General features: G+C 41.8%; 1 protein-coding gene across 2 annotated transcripts in view; it reads left to right on the top strand.

Moving 5' to 3' along the window:
• The window catches only part of LOC122548922 (corticotropin-releasing hormone receptor 2-like), a 203,352-nt gene that overhangs the window by 146,130 nt on the left and 30,439 nt on the right, over positions 1 to 26,783 (top strand). For both annotated transcript variants that reach the window (XM_043687903.2, XM_043687904.2), the window contains 4 exons: positions 811 to 928; positions 7,034 to 7,187; positions 9,823 to 9,883; positions 14,134 to 14,206. In XM_043687903.2, coding sequence (XP_043543838.1) covers positions 811 to 928; positions 7,034 to 7,187; positions 9,823 to 9,883; positions 14,134 to 14,206 — 406 coding nt within the window. The remainder of the gene's footprint in view (positions 1 to 810; positions 929 to 7,033; positions 7,188 to 9,822; positions 9,884 to 14,133; positions 14,207 to 26,783) is intronic.

The raw sequence follows: 26,783 nt of genomic DNA, 5'->3' as shown, positions 1-26,783 counted from the left end.
CTGTCAAACCCCTGACTGATATCACATGCACCAAGCCCCGTCCAAGCATCCTCCCATACACAACCAGAGAGAGGAGACCTGTCAATATGAGCCAAACTCAGATCTGGAGCTCAGCAGTGAACAGCCAGAAACTATTTCATTTAAGAACACCCTGTCTCCCAGCAGCTGATTTTAAAGCTGTCAGTCTTTCGCATTTGCTAAAAGGGGATGATCACTTTTCTGCCAAATAAACATCTGATTGACTCATTGAATTGAATTGAATTTATTGTCACGTGTACCAAGGCACAGTGAAAAGCTTTGTCTTGTGAGCAATACAGAGTTAAGTAGTATAGATAAGTAAATAATAGGTAAACAGCGGCAAAAACAAAACCACAGATACAGGCGAATGTTAAGAGTTTGTTATTCCATTCAGTATTCTAACAACAGTAAGGTAGAAACTGTTTTGAAACTGGCTGGTGCATGTGTTCAGGCTTCTGTACCTTCTCCCCTATGGTAGAGGTTGAAGAAAAACATTGCCAAGGTGGGATGGATCTTTGAGAATCCTCATTTGGGAATACTCATTGAGACCAGATTTAAAAAGTAGGGAAAAGCATTTGAACCCAATAAGCCTGCCACTTTGTGAAAGCTCAGGTTCACTGCTGCAGATTCTTACTGTATCCATTATGTTTAACTCTCTTTATAAAGTGTTTAACTGCCTAGTGAGCAGTCATAAACTGTGCATTTCAATAAATGTGCCTCATCTCTATACCCTGTGTTTGATAAAACATAGCACAATTTTAATTGTGTCTTTCTTTATGTTGTCTTTGATAGAAGCATCAGATGCCTTCGGAATATTATTCATTGGAACTTGATAACCACGTTCATACTGAGGAATATCATGTGGTTCCTGTTGCAAATGATCGACCACCAGATACACGAAAACAATGAGGTAGACTATCACAGTAAAATTCAGGCAGTCATTGGCTCATGTTTGTGAGTGCCTGACTAATGTGAGACTGGACTTGGCCAACCAGAAGACACATGTACGTTCCATCATTATTCTGTTCTGAATTCACTGAATGCAGAGGGAGTCAGCAGTAGGTGTGACACAGTGTTTCATTGAGGTAGTGTCATGACTTAAGTGGGATCTGTGTGCTGAGAATCATGTTCCACTGCTCCATAGGTCATCCTAAAATATACAAAAAAAAAGATAAGATGACCAAAATGACCAATTTACCAGACTGGCTGCTACTCAGGACAAAAACAAACCACATCACGTTCTTTCAGAAATAATAGAAATGATGCTATTTATTGTCAGACACTTTAACAAGAGAAGCGAAAGAAAGGATTTCTAATTTATACAACTTACACTACACCCCTTCAAATTTCATGAACACACCCTCTCAGTCACAATTGAGACCAATAAAACACAATGATTTAACATATACAGCATTACAACAAAACATATACAGCGTGGTCGATGCGATCTATATGGACTTCAGTAAGGTGTTCGACAAGGTTCCCCATGGGAGACTGGTGAGCAAGGTTAGATCTCATGGAATACAGGGAGAACTAGCCATTTGGATACAGAACTGGCTCAAAGGTGGAAGACAGAGGGTGGTGGTGGTGGAGAGTTGTTTTTCAGACTGGAGGCCTGTGACCAGTGGAGTGCCACAAGGATTGGTGCTGGGTCCACTACTTTTCATCATTTATATAAATGATTTGGATGTGAGTATAAGAGGTATAGTTAGGAAGTTTTCTGATGACACCAAAATTGGAGGTGTAGTGGAAGCGAAGAAGGTTACCTCAGATTACAATGGGATCTTGATCAGATGGGCCAATGGGTTGAGAAGTGGCAGGTGGAGTTTAATTTAGATAAATGTGAGGTGCTGCATTTTGGGAAAACAAACCTTAGCAGGGCTTATACACTTAATGGTAAGGTCCTAGGGAGTGTTGCTGAACAAAGAGACCTGAGTTCAGGTTCATAGCTCCTTGAAAGTGAAGTCGCAGGTAGATAGGATAGTGAAGAAGGCGTTTCCTTTATTTGTCAGAGTATTGAGTACAGGAGTTGGGAGGTCATGTTGCAGCTGTACAGGTCATTGGTTAGGCCACTGTTGGAATACTGCATGTAATTCTGATCTTCTTCCTATCGGAAAGATGTTGTGAAACTTGAAAGGGTTCAGAAAAGATTTACAAGGATGTTGCTAGGTTGAAGGATTTGAGCTATAGGGAGAGGCTGAATAGGCTGGGGCAGTTTTCCCTGGAGCATCGAAGGCTGAGGGGTGACCTTATAGAGGTTTATAAAATTATGAGAAGCATGGATAGGATCATAGACAAAGTCTTTTCCCTGGGGTCAGGGAGTCCAGAACTAGAGGGCATAGGTTTAGGGTGAGAGGGAAAAGGTATAAAAGAGACTTAAGGGGCAACTTTTTCACATAGAAGGTGGTACGTGTATGGAATGAGCTGCCAGAAGAAGAGGTGGAGGCTGGTACAATTGCAACATTTAAAACGCATTTGGATGGGTATATGAATAGGAAGGGTTTGGAGGGATATGGGGCCAGGTGCTGGTAGGTGAGACTAGATTGGGTTGGGATATCTGGTCGGCATGGACGAGTTGGACCGAAGGGTCTGTTTCCGTGCTGTACATCTCTATGACTCTATGTGAGAAAATAACTTTTTTTTATTCCTAAATGGGATGAGAGTTGTTGGCTCGACCGGGATTTGTTGCCCACCCCTGTTTGTCTAGAGGGTAGTTAAGAGTCAATCACACTGCTGTGGGTCTAGAGTCAGATATAGGACAGATCATGTAAGGGTGGCAGATTTCCTTCCCCAAAGGACATAATGAACAAGATACAAACAACCAAATTCCCAGGATCAAACGTTCAGACCATAATGTGGAAAGCCACTTTTCTCTAACAGTTCTTTATAATGTTTGCAAAGGTGAGGTGTTGTTGTCTATATGGTAATGCTGACTGTTTTGATTCAATAGTTTATCAGGTAAACTTTGTTTTTGTATCTGGATTAGTGGTGCTGGAAGAGCACAGCAGTTCGGGCAGCATCCAAGGAGCTTCGAAATCGACGTTTCGGGCAAAAGCCCTTCATCAGGAATAAAGGCAGTGAACCTGGAGCGTGGAGAGATAAGCTAGAGGAGGGTGGGGATGGGGAGAAAGTAGCATAGAGTACAATAGGTGAGTGGGGGAGGGGATGAAGGTGATAGGTCAGGGAGGAGAGGGTGGAGTGGATAGGTGGAAAAGGAGATAGGCAGGTAGGACAAGTCCGGACAAGTCATGGGGACAGTGCTGAGCTGGAAGTTTAGAACGAGGGTGAGGTGGGGGAAGGGGAAATGAGGAAACTGTTGAAGTCCACATTGATGCCCTGGGGTTGAGGTGTTCCGAGGCGGAAGATGAGGCGTTCTTCCTCCAGGTGTCTGGTGGTGAGGAAGCGGCGGTGAAGGAGGCCCAGGACCTCCATGTCCTTGGCAGAGTGGGAGGGGGAGTTGAAATGTTGGGCCACGAGGCGGTGTGGTTGATTGGTGCGGGTATCCCGGAGATGTTCCCTAAAGCGCTCTGCTAGGAGGCGCCCAGTCTCCCCAATGTAGAGGAGATCACATCGGGAGCAACGGATACAATAAATGATATTAGTGGATGTGCAAGTAAAACTTTGATGGATGTGGAAGGCTCCTTTAGGGCCTTGGATGGAGGTGAGGGAGGAGGTGTGGGCGCAGGTTTTACCGTTCCTGCAGTGGCAGGGGAAAGTGCCAGAAAGGGAGGGTGGGTTGTAGGGGGGCATGGACCTGACCAGATAGTCACGGAGGGAACGGTCTTTGCGGAAGGCGGAAAGGGGTGGGGAGGGAAATATATCCCTGGTGGTGGGGTCTGTTTGGAGGTGGCGGAAATGTCGGCGGATGATTTGGTTTATGCGAAGGTTGGTAGGGTGGAAGGTGAGCACCAGGGGCGTTCTGTCCTTGTTACGGTTGGAGGGGTGGGGTCTGAGGGCAGAAGTGCGGGATGTAGACGAGATGCGTTGGAGGGCATCTTTAACCACTTAAGAAAGGAAATTGCGGTCTCTAAAGAAGGAGGCCATCTGGTGTGTTCTGTGGTGGAACTGGTCCTCCTGGGAGCAGATACGGCGGAGGTGGAGGAATTGGGAATACGGGATGCCATTTTTGCAAGAGGTAGGGTGGGAGGAGGTGTAATCCAGGTAGCTGTGGGAGTCGGTGGATTTGTAAAAAATGTCAGTGTCAAGTCGGTCGTCATTAATGGAGATGGAAGGTCCAGGAAGGGGAGGGAGGTGTCAGAGATAGTCCAGGTAAATTTAAGGTCAGGGTGGAATGTGTTGGTGAAATTGATGAATTGCTCAACCTCCTCGCGGGAGCACGAGGTGGCGTCAATGCAGTCATCAATGTAGCGGAGGAAGAGGTGGGGAGTGATGCCGGTGTAATTACGGAAGATCAACTGCTTTACGTAGCCAACAAAGAGACAGGCATAGCTGGGACCCATACGTGTGCTCATGGCTACCCCTTTGGTCTGGAGGAAGTGGGAGGATTCAAAGGAGAAATTGTTAAGGGTGAGGACCAGTTCGGCCAAACGAATGAGAGTGTCGGTGGAAGGGTACTGTTGGGGACGTCTGGAGAGGACAAAACGGAGGGCTTGGAGGCCCTGGTCATGGCGGATGGAGGTGTAGAGGGATTGGATATCCATGGTGAAGATGAGGCATTGGGGGCCGGGGAAACTGAAGTCTTGGAGGAGGTGGAGGGTGTGGGTGGTGTCTCGAACGTATGTGGGGAGTTCCTGGACTAGGGGGGTTAGGACAGTGTCGAGGTAGGTAGAGATGAGTTCAGTGGGGCAGGAGCATGCTGAGACAATGAATGTATGTTGAATGAGTTCTTTCTTTAAAGCTCGCTGGATTTTCTGTCTTAATTCTTACAGGAAGAGAGAGGGAGAGAAATGTGGTTTGTAGGCTGCAGATGTTTTCACTTTCTGCTGCTTCTGGCAATTGTAGCTTTTTTTAACAAAAATATTTTACAGCTTAACAAATCATAACGGTGTTGCCAAACACAATTTGCTTCACTGGAAAGATATTTTTTGCTAACAAAAAGTAACATTATATTCCACAGCATAACAATATGCAACACTTGATTTTCAAGTAGCGACATTTTCCTGTTTTTCCAATTGCAGCAGCTCAACTTCCACTTCAGTTTGTAGTCCAAAAAAGAAAGCATAGTCCCTTACATGCCTCCACCCTTAACAAAAATGAAACACCCTTTTAAGATGTGTTTCATCACCAATTTCACATGACACATACAATACCACACAAATATATAGTTGTTCACTCTCATCCAATCCTTCTACAGTATTTAAGCAGTTTCTTGTTATTTACCACCCAATTGTTAAACTATTTCAGTGCAAAATTAATTTTAATAACTAGTCAGCTATTACATTACCTTTTCCAGTAACATGGAAAAATTTTGCATTGAATTATAATTTATTGTGACATGTACTCAAGTACATGGGTACAGATGTGCAGTGAAAAGTGTGAAATGTTGCCATTCCTGGCACCATCTTAATTACAAAGGTACTTGGGTACAAAATCTGAATAGAAAAATAAAGAAATTTAGTTAAAAGTTCAACATTGCAGTCCTTCTTAAATGCTTAACCATGCTGGGCTCGGTCTCTCACTTGCCCCCCCCCCCACCCTGACCCTCTCACTGTCCCTGTGCTGGCTCAATCTCTCCACAGAAGATAAGTAGATTTAAGTCAGAAAAAAAAAAGCTTTGGTGGAAGAAAAAAAGTAAAGAATAGTTGAATCGATAAGTTCCAGAGAATATCTTACAAATTGAGTCCTGGTTTTGCCGTAAAAGCCAGCAGATTATGATCAGTATATGTTAGTGTTTCTTGGTAAACATGATGGATATAGACGTCAAACTATTGAAAGCTAATAATAATCCCAAGTTTCCCGTTCTGTTGCTTCTCTGATTTCTTACGCAAGTTTAATTTCTTAGGAAAGTGACTTCTCTTTTCACGATTCATCACTTTGCAATAAGGCTGTATTTACCAAGTTATTAGCATTATTTGCAAATGTGAACTCAGGGGTGACCAATACTTATTAGAATTGTCCTCAGCTTCTCAAAAACTGCTTGGAATTTAATTGACCATATCACATTTGCCTGTTTTCGTAATAAGGCAGAAGATTTAGATAGCTTTACAGTTCCATTGACAGTGACAGTTCTAATGAACTCAACAGTTCCAATTAGGTTATTTATCTTTTACCTACAAAAATGTCTACTTTTAACAATACAAGGAGGCCCCTTGACCTCTTCCAAATGGCACCTTGCATCTTCCAAAGGGCATCTTGCTGCTCTCAAAGTGCACCTTGCCTACAAAAGTGTCCCCGGACCACTCCCAAAGAGCATCCTTCCTTTTCTAAAAATATCCCTGTAGAATGCCTTGGAATAAATTCCAAAACTTCTCTTACAGTTTAATAGATAATTGAACCACCTAGTGAAGCATAATTCGTGTAGGCCAGGAGATCTCAGGCTCAATCCTTAGTTTTGTAGTGTGGGTTCAGCCATAATAATACCTACGGTAGAATGGCCAGCTAATGTCTAGGCTGAACGCCCCTCAAGCCCCACCACCCCACCACCATAGTCAATGGACACTCCATCGAGCTAGCTGGTGACTAGCTAAAGGTTGAGAAGGTGTCCTAAAGCTTTCAGCAGCAGACTCAAGAATATGTCCAGGCTTGGAATAGGGGTGGAGAGAAAGTGAAAGGGATACATCTTATAGAATGCCTCAGTGGTGACTAGTACTAGATGCACCTCTTATGACAAGAGTACAGGTTGGAGCACGATGAGAAGTTAAATACTCAACTTTCAGGATTGCTGGGAGATCAGCAAATTGAGTATGCCAACCTCTATCCTGACTCTTCAATTCTCAGTTCAGCTAAGTGAGCTTCCTTGATGAAAGTAAACCCTTGCAACATATACCTGCCATCAATAGTCTTTTTTAAATGTAAACATAACACATTTAACTGCAGAGTTCATCTTCTTTTTCAGCCCTGGTGCCGTCTTATCACAACTATCTTCAACTACTTTGTGGTGACTAATTTCTTCTGGATGTTTGTCGAAGGGTGCTATCTCCACACAGCTATAGTGATGACCTACTCTACAGACAAACTGCGCAAATGGATATTCCTGTTCATTGGATGGTGTAAGTGAGGAGCTTTTTGTCTTTTTGTTAAAGTAACCATCACTGAAAAACAGCTAAGTCACCAACAGCTTTAACACTGTAATAATAGAACTTTGCAGGAACATTACGAAACAAAGCATGCAATCAAGGCAGTATGAAGAGGTTGGGTCAGATAATCAAAACCCCTGGTCAAAGAAGTAGTTTCTAAAGATATATCTTAAAGGAGAGAAGTGAAATAGAGAAGTGAAGAGTTTTAAGAAGGGGATTTCATAGCCAGGAGCCTTGTTAAAGAGCTGGTCACTTCGACTGGTGCAACTTATTTTTTTTTAAATTATTAAAAAGCTCATGGGATGTGGGTATCATTGACTATGCCAGTGCTTATTGTTCAACTTTCATCACCCAGGGGAATGTGATAGAGAGCAACCTTCTTGAACTGCTGCAGTCCTTGTAATTGGAAAGGCCAGGTTAGAAAAGCACAAATATTATGGAGGGTTGTGACAGTTACACCGATTTTTGAATGTCTAACATTTCCTGGGAAACTACTAATTTAATGGAAATTGAAGCCTCTGAATTCTCTGATATGAGTGGATTATTTCAGAGCATTCTGGACACAGGGCAATTTCCAATCAGAATCTTCAATTTTCCATGGAGTCAGCTGCATCCAGGATTCCACAGGATCCTAACAATCAATTCCAGTCTGATCCAACGACTATCTGCCTATCAGAATGTCCAAGACAATGTTACAGAGGTGGAAAATGGTAGTTTTGAAGAAGGTACCAATACATGGTTGGACGCTGATCACAAGATCGAGTGTTAGACTAATTGCCGAGTTTTCTCAACCTGAGAAGTGGGCAGTTGGTACTGGGGAGACATCTGTCCTGGAGCCACGATATGAGAAATGAAGTTCTGGGAAGGAAGGCCATTGGTTGATCTTCCCCACCCGTTGGAGAAAGTGAGGTCTGCAGATGCTGGAGATCAAAGTTGAAACTTTATTGCTGGAACAGCACAGCAGGTCAGGCAGCATCCAGGGAACAGGAGATTCGACGTTTCGGGCACAGGCCCTTCTTCAGGAATGAGCAGAGAGTGTTCAGCAGGAACACTCCTGCTGAACACTCTCTGCTCATTCCTGAAGAAGGGCCTGTGCCCGAAACGTCGAATCTCCTGTTCCCTGGATGCTGCCTGACCTGCTGTGCTGTTCCAGCAATAAAGTTTCAACTTCCCCACCCGTTGACCTACTAAGGCCCTTTAGAGGTCAGTGAACAACAACTTAAGGGCCTCATTCCAAATGGGCAGCAATTACTTCAGCTCCAACTGGGACAAGAGAGAGCTGGCTACCCAAATGATACCAGCCCAGTGGCCTGTCAGTTTGCGGGGAGCAATAAGGGAAGGTAATGACCAAATGGTGTTATCTCTAGACTATTCATCCAAGGCCTAAATAATGTCCTGAGAACCTGGGTTTGAATCCTACCATGACAGATGGTGGAATTTGATATCAATAACAAGTCTGGACTTAAGAATCTAATGATGAACATCAAATTGTTGATTATTGGAAAAACTCATTTGGTTCACTATGTTTCACTAATCCTTACCTGGTCTTGCCTACATGTGACTACAAAATCGCAACAATGTGGTTAAATCTCACCAACTCTCTGGGTGATTGGGAATAATTAATAATTGTTGGCCCAGTCAGTGATGCCCACATCCTATGAATGACTTAAAAAGGGAGAGGTACAGATCCTCAACCAGTGCTATTTCTCCTCAACCAAGGAGCTCTACCTTAGGGAGTGGGGTTCCTGCCCTCACTCCCCATTTCCAAACAACATACATCGTTCTTGCCTCTGATCCACCACCTGTGAATTGGGAGTAGGGTTGAAGCAATCGTATCCAAGCAGCAATCACAGCCTCCACCATGGTGATGGTAAACTCTGCTGGGTGGAACTTGGTATTGCCTGACTGCCAGAAGATCTGGTGGGTTTTCTGAAGAAGGTTTCCTTCCACATAACTTGCCCACTTTTTAACTTAGCAACACCAAACTGTCTTGTGGTTCTTCCACCAGTATGTTCTGTCCTGTCAAGGTAGCCTGGATGAATTATATTATAAAAATGCATAATGTTAAGGTATCAAGTGAATATGTGAGTTTTATATTCTCCACTGTACTTGGGACATTCATTAAGGTGAGAAAGGCATAGAAGAAAGAAAACTCCATAGTTTCGTGGAATACATCCTTGACGTCCAATATCTTGAAATAACAGCTAAATGACTGAAGGAAAGAGATCAAAAGCACAGTCAAAGAATTAGGTAGCAGAGACAGCAGCAGTCTGTTGCCAGGGAGAGGGAAGAAGTTGGTATCTAGGAAGTACAGTTCGGAGCAGCTCATCTAGTATTAGTTCACACACACTCACCAACACCACCCACCACCCACCAATACCCCCTCCACCTGACATGAAAATGTTTGTAGTTGAATTCGTACTTTATGTATTTCTCACACTTAAGCACTGTAACACTTTCATGTCAAGCTTTGTGTAAAGCAGCTTAATTTCTGATTGTCACAGGGCTCTGCATATTATTGACGTACAGTATCAATCTATAGCCAAGGTCTTTTTTTAAAAATTGTATTCATTGATTAAAACTGACAAAAGTATTTGTTCTTCCACAGGTATACCCTGTCCTATCATTGTCGCCTGGGCCATAGGCAAATTATATTATGAAAATGAACAGTAAGTAAAGCATTAAGATGTCATTTGAATTTGCGAGTTTTATATTTTTAGTTTCTTTTAAAGTGAGAAAAGCATTAAAGAAAGAAACTTCCTTCCTTTCATAAAATGCATGTAATTCATTCAGTGCCTTAAAATGAGTACTCAACGGCTGAAGGAAAGTGACCATGCAGCCAAAGAAATAGGCAGCAATAGCAACCATAAATCTATTGATATGATTCCTTTAATGTAGAAAAAAATCCAGAAGTAAGAAACAAAGGGTCAGAAACATTTTGAAATGTTTCTCAAACAGAACGAAGTGAGACAGCGAGGTTTTTTTTTTAATTGCTGCTGCATGTTTTGCTCTGAAGGTAGTGATAAGTCTGTGGGGTTAGTGAGGACACAGGTCTTAGATTCCCTTATTGTGGTCAGTATAATACATGTCAGTATTTACACGTCATTCCTTGTTTGAGTGTCAGTATTTACAGGATATTCCTGACTGAATGGCAGTGTTTATAGGAAGTTACTGAGTGAATGTCAGTATTTACAGGATGTTCCTGACTGAGTGTCAGTAGTTTAAGGATGTTCCTGAGTAAATGTCCGTGTTTAAAGGGTGGCCCTCAGTGACTGCCAGAATTTTGAAGATCTTCCTGATGGAGTGCCAGAATTTGCAGGACGTTCCTTGTTAATTGTCAGTCTTTATGGGATGTTCTTGATGTGTGTTCTTAACAACAGGATGTTTCTGAGTGTCAGTATTTAAAGCATATTGATTGGTGAGTGTTCAGATGTACAAGATGCTTCCCACTGTGTGTAAGTATTCTGACCATTAAAATCAATAACGAGGAAATCATTGAGTTGACGCTATCCATTTCCCTGACATGAACTCCCACCATATACAAAGAGCACTGAGGTGGAAAATCCCATCTGTTATGTAGAAAGCTTTTCTCTTAGGATGTAATCAAGCTTGCACAGTCTGGTACTGGCTGTTCACACTGAAATTATTTAGTCTCATCGCATTCTGAAGACAATGAAGAATGAAAATCTGTGCTGGTGCATAAAATCTTCCTCCCACAAAGAACAGCATCATGTTGATCTGGTTGGTGTCTGGAGTGTCATACAGCTGTGCACGTTGACTGAGATCATCAAACCTTAAGTTCTTCATGATCTTATAATTTAGTGCTGCCTCTGCTAACATGGCAGTTGATGTCAGTGTTGTTTGCAAAATGTGCCTTTGTCCTTTTGAAAACAGCTAAACTGTTGAAATTCCAGCTTCACTGCTACCCACATATTCTTTCATTTTCTTACTGTTTGCCTTTTAACGAGATGATTTCTCTTTGAACAGGAAACTGACCCGGGGCATACATGGGCACTCATATTTACTTACAATAGACAATAGGTGCAGGAGTAGACCATTCTGCCCTTCGAGCCTGCACTACATATATAGTTGTACTTAAATTTGCACATATACACCTTCACATTTCAGAATGGACAAGGTGTTTGATAGGATCTGCCAGTTATTGAACTGTTCCACTTATGTCTTTTCAACAGTTTGTAATAGGAAGAATACTGATGTACAGAACTAGCAACGTAATGCCTGATGTCAGAAGTGATTGGCATTGGTCAGTGCTGAGTGTGCTAAGAATTACATGAGGAACCATATTAAAATGATCTGTTGGGTTTGCAATTTGGCTCATTTACACTTGCTGAAAGCTGAATATATTCAGGCAGAGGGTTAGTTAGCTTAATTGGCTGGACAGTTGGTTTGCAATACAGAGGACAGTGATACCAAAGGTGTGGGTTCAATTTCCCAACTGATTGAGGTTACCGTGAAGGCTCCTCCTTCTCAAACTTGCCCCTTGCCTGAGGCATGGTGACCCTCACATTAAGCCACCATCAGTTATCTCTCTAATGAAAGAGTAGGACTATACTGACTTTGATTTTTATCTTTTATGTATAAGCAGCAGGGACATGTCCTCTGCAGGAGAAGGAAATAGTTCCAGATGCTATAATTAAACCAATTTGGTTCAGTCATTCCCTAGTTTATTTTCCTTGGCAATGTCTCTGCCAAACAGAGACAACTTGTCAACTAATCATCAATGTTTTCTCACACAGTATAAATTATTCCTGCCTTTGAATATTGGCATTTTAATATCTACAAGATAAAACAACTGGCTCATTCTCTGCAACACAGCCATTTCCTTAAATGCAACTGTTCATTTGCTAACTGTATAATCTTGAAGTAATAGCTTTCCTCTCTCTTTTACAATTTCCTTGCAATTGGCACCTCTCATTCTAGTGTCACAGCCAATCTCTGAATCTTTGAGTGTGAATCTAGACAATAATCTCGGTTTAAATGACAATGGTATTCATCATTACAATTCCTGTTCCTAATCTCTCCCCACTATGCACACATAGGAACATAGGACTAGAAGTATGCCATTCAGCCCCTCAAGCCTATCCCATCAATTAATATGATTGCTGATTGCACATAACTGCACTTAAATGCCTATACTCACCCCATCCCTATAACCCTGTACGTCACTAGTATTCAGAAATCTATCTATCTCTGCCTTAAACATAATCAAACACTTCTTACATTTTCCACAGCCTTCTGTGGTAGAGAATTCCAAATGTTCATAACCCTCTGAGCAAAAATAAATTCTCCCTATCTTAGACCTAATGACGTTCTCCTTATTTTTAAATTGTGTACCACGTAGTTGTAGACTCTCTAACCAGTGGAAATATTTTGCCTGCATCTAGCTTGTCTACCCCTTTAAGTATTGTATAAGCTTCGCTGTGATCATCTCTTATTCTTCAAAGCTCTAGAGAACACAGCCTAGTCTGTTCAATTTCTCTTCATAAGAGAGTACTACTATCCCAGGAACCAGTCTGTGGAATCTGCATTAGATCTCTTCTATACCATTAAAATGTTCCCTGAGTTAAGGAGACCAAAACTGTCCACATTACTCCAGATGTACTCTAACCAAGCTCTGGTACAACTGAAGCAAGACTTCACCTTTCCTGTATTCCAATCGTCTTTCAATAAAGGCTAACATTCCATTAGCCTTCTCATGACTTGCTGCATCTGCATGTTAATCCTCAGTTACTTACAACAAGTTTGCTTTGTAAACCTACACTTTCCAACCTTTTGCCTTTTAAGAAATATTTCACACATCTGTCCTTCTATCAATGTGAATAATCTCATATTTTTCCACATTATGTGCCAACCACTATGTTCTTGCCTATTCACTAAGACTGTCCAAAACCTCCTGAAGCTGTGTCACAACTTCTTCACAACACATGTTCTCATTTAACTTGTATCATCTGCAAATTTAAGAACATTCCTTTGGACCCCACCTCCATATCATTGATATCTATTGTGAACAGCTGGGGCCCAGCCACTTAATCCCTTGCAGGAGCCAACTAGTCACTCTCTGCCAGTGCAAGAATTGTCATTTTATTCTTACTCTCAGTTTTCTATCTGTTAGCCAATCATTAAACTATGCCAATATGTTATCTCCCAAACAACACCTTTATTTTTTTTTCTAACCGGCCTCCTGTGGGGGAGTTTTTCAAAAGCCTTCTGAAAATCACATTGGCTTTCTAACAGGAATTATGAGCAGGATTCCTTGCTGACTTCTACTCGACTCAATCTAAATGCTCTTGAGTCAGCCATTGTAACCTAACTGCTGTCCTGATTTGCATTATCTAACAGGCAGATGCTGGAGATCAGAGTCTAGATTAGAGTGGTGCTGGAAAAGCACAGCAGGTCAGGCAGCATCCTGCTCCTCAGATGCTGCCTGACCTGCTGTGCTTTTCCAGCACCGCTCTAATCTAGACTCTTGCATTATCTAACCGCAGAGACTGGGAACCTACTAACTCAGCCCTAAAACAGGGAGTGCATTGACCAGTTATGTTACTAGCGAGCTCCGCATATGTTTAGCTGCAATTAAGTCTAAAATCTGCATTTTGTAACCAGTTATTGTGATTGCAAGACAAAGGGGTTATGTTGGATGTGTTTTCACTGCATTGACAAAGTACTTCCAGAAAGTCCCACTTCTGTAAATTAAAGTACGTGGGGACATTAAGGTAGTTATATAAGTTATAGTGCAGGAAATGATTAATGCTCCTTATTCTTTGTCATTGTCTGTAGCTTTGTGTCATTTTATTTTAAAATTGCTACTTGTAAATCATCTGACTAACTCAGACTGCCAATGCAGTGATTATATTGGAACAAAGCCAGTGGCAATTGATATGAATCTTGATGTTTGCAGATGCTGGTTTGGAAAAGTACCAGGGAAATATATGGACTATGTCTATCAGGGGCCAGTGATACTCGTACTGCTGGTAAGTGTGTAAATACATTAGTGCAGATATGCTGGAATTATGCTACTGTATAGAAGCCTCACTTGATGGACATGGGGGAAATAGTGCCTTTGCTCCACTTACATTTGTGACGCAGTCGGGCTGCAATTTCCTAAAATTGGCCCTGTGATTACTTGTTCACTACATTTATTATTAACATGTCATAATGCTTTTCTGGATGCAATTCTTTTCTGCAGCTCTGTGCTCACCAAGATGAAAAAATTATTGTCGTGAAATAGAGCCCTTTCACTTTTGACACCTGGACCTCATTTTCAATATCAATGCATTACATCGCTCAAAGACTGTGAGCCAGTGAAAATATAGCCTACTTATGTTCTGTGGTACAGCTTATTGAGATAATTCATAAACAAGTTGCAGACAGGAAACAATTTTAGATGTGATGTGTGGAAAATGTAGCAAGTTTTAAAGGACCAGTTGACTTTGGATCCATGTTTCCCAATGCTATCCACAGTGGAGTTTTCTTCCTATTGTGTCTGGGTCCGTAAGAGAACTGATGGAGACTGATTACTACAGTCAGTTAAGAAATCCATTATCATTGTATCACACAAAATGATAGAAGGTAAACTTGATGGAATTTGGTAATTACTCATCAAGCAAATCTATAGCCATTTGGATACAGAACTGGCTCAAAGGTAGAAGGTGGTGGTGGATGGTTGTTTTTCAGACTGGAGGCCTGTGACCAGTGGAGTGCCACAAGGATCGGTGCTGGGTCCTCTACTTTTTGTCATTTATATAAATGATTTGGATGTGAGTATAAGAGGTATAGTTAGTAAGTTTCCTGATGACACCAAAATTGGAGGTGTAGTGGACAGCGAAGAAGGTTACCTCAGATTGCAATGGGATCTGGACCAGATGGGCCAATGGGTTGAGAAGTGGCAGATGGAGTTTAATTCAGATAAATGTGAGGTGTTGTATTTTGGGAAAGCAAATCTTAGCAGAACGTATTGGTCCTAGGGAGTGTTGCTGAACAAAAAAACCTTGGAGTGCAAATTCATAGCTCCTTGAAAGTGGAGTTGCAGGTAGATAAGATAGTGAAGAAGGCGTTTGGTACGCTTTCCTTTATTGGTCAGAGTATTGAGTACAGGAGGTGGGAGGTCATGTTGCAGCTGTACAGGTCATTGGTTAGGCCACTGTTAGAATATTGCATGCAATTCTGGTCTCCTTCCTATCTGAAAGATGTTGTGAAACTTGAAAGGGTTCAGAAAAAATTTACAAGGATGTTGCCAGGGTTGGTAGATTTGAGCTATAAGGAGAGGCTGAACAAGCTGGGATTCTTTTCCCTGGAGCATTGAAGGCTGAGGGGTAACCTTATAGAAGTTTACAAAATTATGAGGGGCATGGATAGGGTAAATAGACAAAGTCTTTTCCCTGGGATCGGGGAGTCCAGAACTAGAGGGCTTAGGTTTAGGGTAAGAGGGGAAAGATATAAAAGAGACCTAAGGGGCAACTTTTTCACGCAGAGGGTGGTACATGTATGGAATGAGCTGCCAGAGGAAGTGGAGGAGGCTGGTACAATTGCAACATTTTAGCGGCATTTGGATGGGTATATGAATCGGGAGGGTTTGGAGGGATATGGGCCGGGTGCTGGCAGGTGGGACTAGATTGGGTTGGGATATCTGATCGACATGGATGAGTTGGACCGAAGGATCTGTTTCCGTGCTGTACATCTGTATGACTCTATGACTCCACGACTCTATTCCCGAAGTACATATAAGCTGCACATTCGTAAAAGGAAAAGACAAATAAGATAAGAAAGTAAATATGAGAAGAAAATTTTGTTGTAAGTGGATACGTTATGGGCAGCAGAGTTTTAGCTGATCTCAGTTAATAGATGATATGTGTGTGCTCGTATTGTATTTGTCAAGTTAAAGTGACACGGGCATTAAGAAACGATTCAGCAGTCATTGGAGAGGCAGAAATAAGCAGAACCAGGGAAGAAACCATGGGCCCCAATGTTGCTCCTCTCCCAGGTCCCCTGCCTCCCACTGAACACAACAACCCTGCATTCCGATCTGAACACAGCAGGAGTCCTAGAATACTGGACACACACATACCTCTGCCATGAACCAGCCTCTGTAAATAGGTGGTGGAACAAAGGTAGAGCCTGCAGTTATTGTCGTGGAGATAAACCCAGCTCAGGGTCAAATTCAGCACATGATTCAGAGCCTGAGGCAATAGCTAAGCAACTGGCAAATGTTGAAAAGAGTGAAACGATCTTTATTTCAGTTTCTAGCTAAAATGGCATGCCATAACTTTTCGATCAGATCCATCATTGTCCCCATCACTATCCAAGCTCAACCAAACTGATCACTATCTCAACATCCTAACTGATTCACAATTTGGAGATTTCACCTTTTTTCTACATCACAAAGAGTGCGTTCACCCATTTCCCGCCTCTACCCTTGTGTCAAACCATTTGCCGAGAAAAATGTTATCCATGCCTTTGTCACCTCCAAATTCAACTGCGCACCTTATCAAATGCCCACCCTCTCTGCTCTATGTATCTTAGCTCAAGTAGACATGTTTGACCCCACCACTGGGCATCACATGATAGGATGGGAATACATTGGAAAGAGTGCAGAAATGACTTACAAGAATGGTTCCAGGGATAAGGAACTTCAGTTACAAGGATAAATTGGAGAGTTTTGGAGAGAAGGAGGCTAAGAGGAGATCTGATAGAGTTTTTCGAATCCGCGTATAGCTGGATAGGGTAAACAGGGAGAAGCTGTTCCTGCTCATAAAAGGAACAAGAATAAGAGGGCATGGATTTGAAGTGACCTGCAGAAGAAGCAGGAGTGAAAGGAGGAAAACTTTTTTCACTCAGCAGGTACTTAGGAAATGGAAAGTACTGCCCTGAAGTGTGGTGGAGGGATGTTCAACTGATGCCTTCAAAAGGGCATTGGGTGATTATTTGGATAAAAAATAACATGCAATAATGGGGGAAAAACAAGAGATTGATTAGATTACATTACATTACAGTGTGGAAACAGGCCCTTCGGCCCAACAAGTCCACACCGACCTGCCAAAGCGCAACCCACCCATACCCCTACATTTACCCCTTACCTAACACTACGGGCAATTTAGCATGGCCAATTCACCTAACCTGCACATCTTTGGACTGTGGGAGGAAACCGGAGCACCCGGAGGAAACCCACGCAGACACGGGGAGAACGTGCAAACTCCACACAGTCAGTCGCCTGAGGCGGGAATTGAACCTGGGTCTCCGGCGCTGTGAGGCAGCAGTGCTAACCACTGTACCACCGTGCCGCCCATTGGCATGAAGAATGATGCTCATTTCGACACCAAGGTCAACTGGTCTCCTTCTATGCTATAACAATCTGTGATTCTGAGTCTCTGCTATCTGTATCCTATCCCAAAGTCGTAAATTTAAATGCTTCCTTTGTACCTCGCCACTCCATTAAGATACTCTAAAACCCATTTATTTGATCACGCTGTTGACCACCCTCCTATTCACAGCTTCTTTTTCTAAATGTCTTACTGATGTTTCTTTTGGGACATTTTACTATGCATTAGGTGCTAAGTAAATGCAAGTTGTCACTTTGGTTAAGGAGATCAGTCAGTGAAAGGGGATTATAAGGAGACAAATATTCTGAATGAAAAGGTGGAAGATCCTATTACACTTAAAATCCTTTGACAGAACATAAAGGGACAAGGCCTTAAACAGAAGAGAAAATGATCAAAAAGGAAGCATTTAGTGTCAACGCTTGGTATATGTTAACAGTGGAAGGTAAAGATCAGTCCAAACAATGTGAAGTACATCCCATAGCTGTGACCAGGTGTAATGGTATTGTATTATGAATGGTGACACATCTTTCTGAATGCTGGTCACCATGGCAAAGCCATTTTCATGCAGCACCATTTGAAGCAGAGCATATCGTTATTACCATGCAGCAGTTAATCATGCCTTCATATATATCTATGTCATTGTAACTGCTGTCACGATCTATCTTGTAGTCTCCATAACCAGTAATTGCCTATCAAGGAAAAGCCTCATCACCCTGTTCTGCAGATACAGAATCTGGCAGCTGGGCACAGAGTATGTCTCATACAGCGTGACCTATCTGTCATCCCAGCTTTTAAACCTACTGCTGTCAGTACGTTTGCAAGAGGCATTCACATCTCTTGATTGGTGCTGATGTTCACACACAAGCAGAAGGGTGATTGAATGGAAAACCTTAATTGTTATGTAGAAGGGACAGCTGTTTATAGGAAAAAAACAGATTGATCTAAGCACTGCATATTACATTCTAAACAGGAAATCTATTTAAAAGAAAACTATTAGACACAAAATTCATCGGCACAACACAGTGTGTCGATTTAAATACAAAACCTGCGCACTTATAGTGTGAGAGGTATCATAGTGTACTTCCTGCGCAACTTAAAAAGCAGGAGTTGAGTCGAGTAGAATATGGTGTCAAATCTCCAGCATGTATGAAGTGAGATTGGATCAGTTAGGATTATAGTCACTGTAGTTTAAAAGAATGAGGAGGGGTGATCGCACAGAGACCTATACAATTCTAACAGGACTAGTCAAGGTAAACACAGGAAGGATATTCCCAATTTAGACAGTCCAGAACCAGGCATCACAATCTAAGAATAGGAAATAGGCCAGTTAGGACTGAGACAATGAGAAATTTCTTCAGCAGAGAATGGTGAGCCGTGGAATTCTTTGTCACTGAAGGTGGTTGAGGCCAAGGCATTGAATGTTTTCAAGAAGGAATTAAATATAGTTCTTAGGGCTAAAGGGATCAAAGGGTAGTGGGAGAAAGCGGGAATAGGGTATTGCGTTGAATGATCAGCCATGATCATATTGAATAGCAGAACGGGCTTGAAGGGCTAAATGGCCTGCTCCTCCTCCTATTTTCTATGTTTCTGTGTGCCCAATGTCACAAGGCGTGCATGATCATGTCGTCACAATGTCAAGAGATCGAAATTGGGCAGTTCACGTGTAATTGCTGTGGGGAAAGTTACCAGCCTCTGAGTCAGAGTCAGGGTTCAATAACAAAGTTCATTGTACAAGGAAATACCGGAGCTGAAAATGTGTTGCTGGAAAAGCGCAGCAGGTCAGGCAGCATCCAGGGAACAGGAGAATTGACGTTTCAGGTATAAGCCCTTCTTCTTATGCCCGAAACGTCGATTCTCCTGTTCCCTGGATGCTGCCTGACCTGCTGCGCTTTTCCAGCAACACATTTTCAGCTCTGATCTCCAGCATCTGCAGACCTCACTTTCTCCTCAAGGAAATACCGGAGTTTGGGAGAGAAAGACACCAACAGCATAGTGGTCAGCTGCCATTCTTCTCTCAATGCAGAGCACATGTCAAGATACTTTTATACCTTTTGTGATACAATAGGTCAGTGATGAGGTTATGTCTTTGTAACATAGTTTGTGTATTGTAAACATTGCAGAATCATTGATAGTTTCATTGCAGTCATTGTCAGTTCCAGCGCAGTCTTTGTTAATTTCACCACATCATTGTCAGTTTTAGCGCAGACATTGTCAATTTCAGTGTCTGCAGAGAAGTCCATTACTGTAGTAATGGTTGCTTATCGCTCTTCCTGAGAAGGATGATTACTGTAGCCCTGGCTATTAGCACTTTGTATTGGGTCTGTATCAAACAGTTAGCATTTCAATCAAAGGTGTTGGCTGGACCCAGACATTTCGGTGGGCAGTATACACTACTCATATATATTCTCTCCCCCACCCGCCTTAAACTAATCAACTAGGTTGTGAGTACATTGTGCTGGCATCCTGGTAGCCGCAGGCCGTATCTATGTTTGCTCTGCTGTCTCTCTTCATATTGTGGTCTGGCGGCCATCTTGTGTGTCCATGTGCCTAGTGTTACCATGCCCCGTGCCATGTCCTACTTCACTGTCAAAACTTTCCTGTTCACTCCTGAAGTAATAGATATGAGGATTCAAGAAGCCACTGGCACCAGAGCTATTTAAACGGCCACTCAACAAGCTGTAGCTGAGATACTTCTGATTTTAATGTGCTGAGGCAAAGTTAGTGGAAGCACTGTGTGGAATTCCAAAGTAGTGGAAGTGTTTGAAGATATGAAATAGGAGCAGGAGTAGACCATTCAACCCTGCAAGCTTGCCCTATCTTTCAACAAGATCATGGCTGATGTTTTCCAGGCTGCAACTCATTTTTAGTGCCAGTTCCTCATAGCCTTCAATTCCCTGATATTTCAAAAAAATCTACCTCCTCTTTAGTGCTCTCGTCTCCACAACTCTCTGGGTTAGAAAATTCCAGACATTCAGAACTCTCTGGGGCAAGAAATTCCTTAGTGTCTCAATTTTTATAAGTTTCTACTGACCATCCATATACAGAAAATTTGCACTGCATGGCATAGGTAGTTGCAGTGCTACATACTTTACAATATAAGCAGGACATATAGATGACTAGGCAGAGGTGAGAACAACTGTGTGGCATAAATAGGAAGCAGGCTCTCCTTAGAAGACTGTACCCCAAGGAAGTCTTCAAGAAGCAGAAACCTACTTTGGGATTGATGTGGAGCAGTGCTCCAGAAGCCTTTGTTTCACTAATTAAGTTGTGACAGAATTGTGTCAATCCCTTTCTGAGAAACAAGAAGCTGAAATCTGGACAAGGACTGCCTTCCTATTGGTTATGAAGTTCACTCTCGCCTTTTTGTTCTTCAGAACTGGATGCTTCCAGGAGATATTAGCAAAATCACAATCCACTGCCCTCAGAAAAAGCTAGGACTTGACAGAGACACAGTACAGGGGGAGGGAAGACTTCATTTTCATTTCAGTGTGCATTGAAGACCGAGATAAAAAGACATAGTGATTCTCCAGGACTGCAGGCATCCTGATGCTTCAAGGCAGACATGTATGTTCTCCTTATTAACATGGAGTGATTCACCCACCACAAGGGCTATTATCTTACTGTGACAAAATGAGAAATTCATCTAATTGAATGGTGAATGTCCTGACAACGCCTTGATTTTGTTTTTTCTTGCGGGAACTAGCAAATGTCACCATCTTCTGGACTCCAAAACAGATGGGTGTTTCGTGGCAGGATGGGTGTTTCGTGACAAGGGTTACACAGCCCCCTTTCATTCCTACTGTGACACATGGGTTTCTTAATTCTTTCACCAATTGTGGGTATCACTGGCAAGACCAGTATTTATTGCTGATCCCTAATTCCCTTGAACTGAGTGGTTTGCTAGAGTCTTTCAGTTAAGAGGCCACCACAGTGCTTTGAGTCTGGACTCACACATAGACCAGTCAGTTAAACATGATAGATTTCCTTCTCTATAGGACATTTTAATAAACACAATCAGTTTTTACAACAATCAATGATAGCTTTGTGGTCGCCAATAATGAGATTGGATTTATATTCCAGATTTATTTACCTAATTCAGATTCCACCAGTTGTAATGCATGGATTTGGACATATACAATTCTATTCACAGAGCATTTAATGAAGAGTGCAGGAGGGCAGCCAAGGAGCAGCAGCACCACCTAAAGTCAAGGTGTCAACCTGTTGATATGCCAAAACAAAAAAAAGACTATTTGCATGCTAAGAAGCAAGTGTTAGAGCTAAACCATACCATAGCCAACAGATCAGGTCTAAGTTCTGCTGTTCTGCCACATTTAACTGTGAATGATGGTCATTAATTAACCAACAAATCTCCTCATCCTCAATGACAGTGGAGCACAGCAAATCATTGCATTTGCAGCAGTCTTCACCCAGCAGTGCCCAATAGGTGATCTATTTCAGTCTTGGCTAGAAATGCCAGAGATGAAGACAGATGCCAGTCTTCAACCATTATGATACATTGCTTGAGATATAAAGAAATGATTGGAACCATTGAGTGCCAGAAAGGCTGAGGATCCTAACAACATTCCAGCAATAATACTGAAAACTTGTGCTCCAGAACTTGCCCAACTCCTATCCTAGTTATTCTGTTACAATTACAATATTAGCATCTACCTGATAATGTGTAAAGCAGTCCAGGTATGTGCTGTACTCAAAAGGCAGACAAAATCCAATCCAACCAATTACTCTCCATCAGTTTACTCTCGGTTATCGGGAAGTGATAGAAATTGTCACTAACAGTGCTTTCAACAAACATTTTCATAGCAATAATCTCAGCTTAGATTCTGCCAGGACAAGTGAGCTCCTGGCATCATTACAGCCTTAGTTTAAAACATAGACAAAAGAGCTGAATTCCAGAGGTGAAGTGAGAGTGATGGAGTTTGACATCAAGACTGCATCCGTCCAAGTGCGTCATCAAGGAGCCCTAGCAAATTGGAGTCAATGGGAATCAGAGGGAAAACTCTCTGCTGGTTGGAGTCATTCCTACCTGGCGCAAAGGATGATGGTTGTGCTTATTGGAGATCAATCATCTCAGCTCCAGGGCATCACTGCAAGAGTTCCTCAGGGTAGTGTCCAAAGCCCAACATCTTCATCAATGACTTTCTCTCCATCATAAGGTCAGAAGTGGGAATGTATGTTCACCAATGATTGCACAATGTTCAGCATCATTTGCGACTCCTCAGATACTGAAGCAGTCCAGACACAACTATAGGATATTATACGGACTTGGGCTGACAAGTATCAAGTAACATTCGTGTCACTCAAGTGCTGAGCAATGACCATCTCAAACAAGACGGAAATCTGACTATTGCTCCTTTGCATTCAATGAATACCATCTCTGAATTCCCTACTATCAACATCTTGGGGGTTATGCTTGACCAGAAACTGAACTGAGCTAGCAATATAAATACAGTCGCTTCAAAAGTGGATCAGAAGCAAGGAGTCCTGCAGTGACAAATTCACCTGCTGACTCTGCAAAGTCTGTTCACCACTTACAAGGCGCAAGTCAGGAATATTATGGAATACTCCACACTTGCCTGGATGGGTGCAGCTCCAACAACACTCAAGATACTTGACACTATCCAGGACAAAGTAGCCCACTTTGATTGGCATTGTATCCACATTCACTCTCTCCATCACCAATGCACAGCAGCAGCAGTGTATACCGTCTGTAAGGGGCATTGCAGAAATTCACCATGGCTCCTTAGATAGCACCCTCAGTGGTCATCTAGAAAGACAAGTGCAGCAGATACAATGGAACACCACCTCATGCAAGTTCCCCTCTAAGCAACTCACCAGCTTGACTTGGAAATATACCACTTAGAAAAATATCTTTGATGTCGCTGGGTCAAAATCCTGGATTTTCTCCCTAACAGTCTTGTGGGTCCACCAACAGCTTGCAGTTGTAGTTCAAGAAGGCAGCTCACCACCAGCCTGTCAAATGCACCTAAGGATGGGCAATTTAGCTCATCTTGGGATGCCAACATCCAAAGAACAAACGAACAAAAGAAAAACGTTAGGCTTAGTCTCCGGATTACTGCCCACCAACAAGGTCAGATCACCTTCAATGTGAACTAATGGACCAACTGCAACCCCTTTGAGCAAGTTGGAGATCCCCCTGCTTAGATCACTCGGTGGGAAGGTTCCTGCAGCATGTGCTCAAGGGCTCTCCAGCTTCTAGCTTGTTTGCTGCATCCTGCATAATTTCAATGTTATGGATCAAGCCACTGTCCTTTGGGATCTGGAATGCATGTCAGGATAAAGGCAGGAGATCAGATGCTCTTTGTGCAACCGAAGGGAGTAGTAGGGTCTACAAGGTGGGATTTCACTTCAGTTGAATTTCTTTAACTGCAGTATGTGTCCCTATTCCCTTACAGTATATTCATTTCAGAGTTCCCAAGCAGGGCTTTGGGCTTTGCTTTGGGATCCTGACATCAAAGACAAAAGACCTTGATCTCACCCTTTGTGAGAACTAGTGTGACTTCCCCAGATTGTCCGAGTAATTGTCAGGTTGCAGTCCAATAAAGCAGAAGTGTCTGACACCAAATATGCAGCCCAGCAATTTTCAGTAATAACGTAGAATCCTCTTTTACTGAAATAAAAACAGAAATTTCTGGGGAAGCTCAGCAGGTCCAGCAGCATTTGTGGAGAGAAAGCAAAATTAATGTTTTGAGTTTAGTGACCCTTCACTGGACCTGAAATATTAATTCTGCTTTCTCTCCACAAATACTGCCAGCTCTGCTGAATTTCTCTAGCAGTTTCTGTTTTTGTTTCAGATCTTCAGTATCCACAGCTCTTTGTTTTATGATAATCTTTTTTAATAACTCTCTATGCCGATTAGAGGTGTTCCCCAATATTATCTCCTGTTCCCTTTGTTCACTCCCTAGGATTTTCCTTTGCCACATTGCTGCGCTGGTGTAAGTTTTACTGAACCACATACTCCACTGACTTTTCCCTATACTTCCCTCTTAATATTTTACTTCTGTGATTATGTGTTCCACATGCTTCAGAACACAGAGATTGTATTTAACTTATGGTCTCAGATATTAAAGGCTATTTCTAATTCATTGTACCATTCAGCTCCCCTCTCTTTTAGTTTACAAATTCTTATAGCAATGTACTTGCATATATATTAGAGAAAGAGCCTTTGAGAAAGATATTGAATTATTACAGCAGTAAATCAGACAGTGTTACAAAGCATTGAGTTAGTGGAATGGAACAAAGTGGTGAACGTTGTGTCATTTGGAAAGATTTGTCTTGATATGGGAAAGAACAACATTGAGCCAGTTAATTATGGTAGGTTTCAATTTCTTGGCCCTCCTGGGGTGCAATAATTGATCACTTTGTACATTTCCCCTCCCGGTGTTGCACTGTTTAGGCAATGCTCTTGAAGAACTAAGGAACACTCGAGGCTCAGTCGTTGAGTTAAAGACAAAAAATTCATATTGACCCCAAGAAAAGGTGAATAAAATCATTACGATTGCAAAATGAACTTAAACCAGTCTTCCCTCCATCTGCATTTACTCAGCACTGACATTAAAGACACTAATTGGTACTAAATCAGTTTGGAACTGAAAACCTTTTATAATGATAGCAATGCCTGAAAACAGGGCTGAGCACATTAGCAGAAAATGTATTTGCCTTATAACTATTCAATAGCAAAAATTATTTAGGGAAATTGTGAATTAGTGAACTCACCTAAAAGCTAACACCGCTAATAATTTTATTGTATTTTTCTCTCTGGTGCTCATTAATATTAGAATAAATTTCAAACATAACAAAAGTCAAAAGAATAACTTTCCAAAAGTCAAAACAACAATTTTCCAAAGTCAAAAAACAACTTTCCAAAAGTCAAAACAACTGTTTTCTTTCTTATGCAGCAACTTCAGTGTCTTAGAATGACCCAAGGTGTTGCGCAATAGCATTATCAGACTTATCAAGTTTGGCAAATCATTTTAACAGATATTAAGGCAGGTAACCCGAAGTTTTGTCAAAGAGGTCAATTTTAAGAAGTGACACAAAGGAGGAAGAAATGGCAAGAGAGGAGTTATATTTATATGGTACATTTGATGACTTCAGAATGTTGTATATTGCTTTACAGGTACTGAGGTACTTTTGAATAATAGTCACTGTTAGAATGTGGGCAAACACAGTGATTCATTTGTGTACTCTGCATGCATAAATGGGAATGTTGTTTAGTGATGTTGCTTTGGGATGTATGTTAAACAAGAAACTGGGAGAATTCTCCTGCTTTTTATTAAATAATCTTCTGTAGGTCCACCATAAAAAAAGGCAGTAGAGGCCTTTGCTTTAAAATTCCATCTGAAAGACAGACGACTAAAAGTGCATTCAGTTCAAATTCATAATCACAGGAGAGTGAAGCTGAACAAACAAGCTTTACTACTTAGTTTATGGCAAATGTGTGCAACAGACTGCTTGGGGAGGTCAGTAATATCAGATTTAAAAATGTAAAATTGGGTGGCATTTTAGTAAAATTAACTTTTGAGAATATGGAATACTGGATGGAATCCAATATAGAGATATAGAACTTTGGAGCCAGTGAGATGGATCACAATATTTCTTTTCTTCCTGAATCCTGTGAGTTACTGTTTAAAGGTACCGCCTAATTTAATGGAACAAATTTTAAAAAGTCATTAAGGTTGAATTAAAAGTTTTATTGTTGGGCTTAGATTTTACTGTTCCTCACCCAGGAAAGTTGAAATCAGTCCTGGCCGTAATTTATTTTGCAGATTAGGGCTTCCCGAGCAAGAGAAAGTCCACTGCTGCCAACAGGAAATATCTATTTATAGAACACAGAACTTAGAACATTACAGCGCAGTACAGGCCATTCGGCCCTCAGAGTTGCACCGATCTGTGAAAGCAATCTGAAGCCCATCTATCCTCCACTATTCCATTTTCATCCATATATTTACTTAATACTTAATGACCATTTAAATGGCCTTACCGTTGACAAGTCTACTGCTGTTGCAGGCAGCGCAATCCACGCCTCTACTACTCTCTGAGTAAAGAAACTACCTTTGATATCTGTCCTTTATCTATCAACCCTCAATTTAAAGCTATGTCCCTTAATGCTAGCCATCACCATCCAAGGGAAAAGGCTTCTCACTGTCCACCTTATCTAACACTCTGATTATTTTGTATATCTCAATTAAGT

The sequence above is a fragment of the Chiloscyllium plagiosum genome, unplaced genomic scaffold, assembly GCF_037043375.1.
Source record: "Chiloscyllium plagiosum isolate Xiang-an unplaced genomic scaffold, Cpla_swu_hap1 HiC_scaffold_4, whole genome shotgun sequence".
Classification (NCBI taxonomy): Eukaryota; Metazoa; Chordata; class Chondrichthyes; order Orectolobiformes; family Hemiscylliidae; genus Chiloscyllium; species Chiloscyllium plagiosum.
The sequence above is the reverse complement of the archived record's forward strand: the minus strand, read 5'-3'. Positions and strand labels throughout refer to the sequence as shown.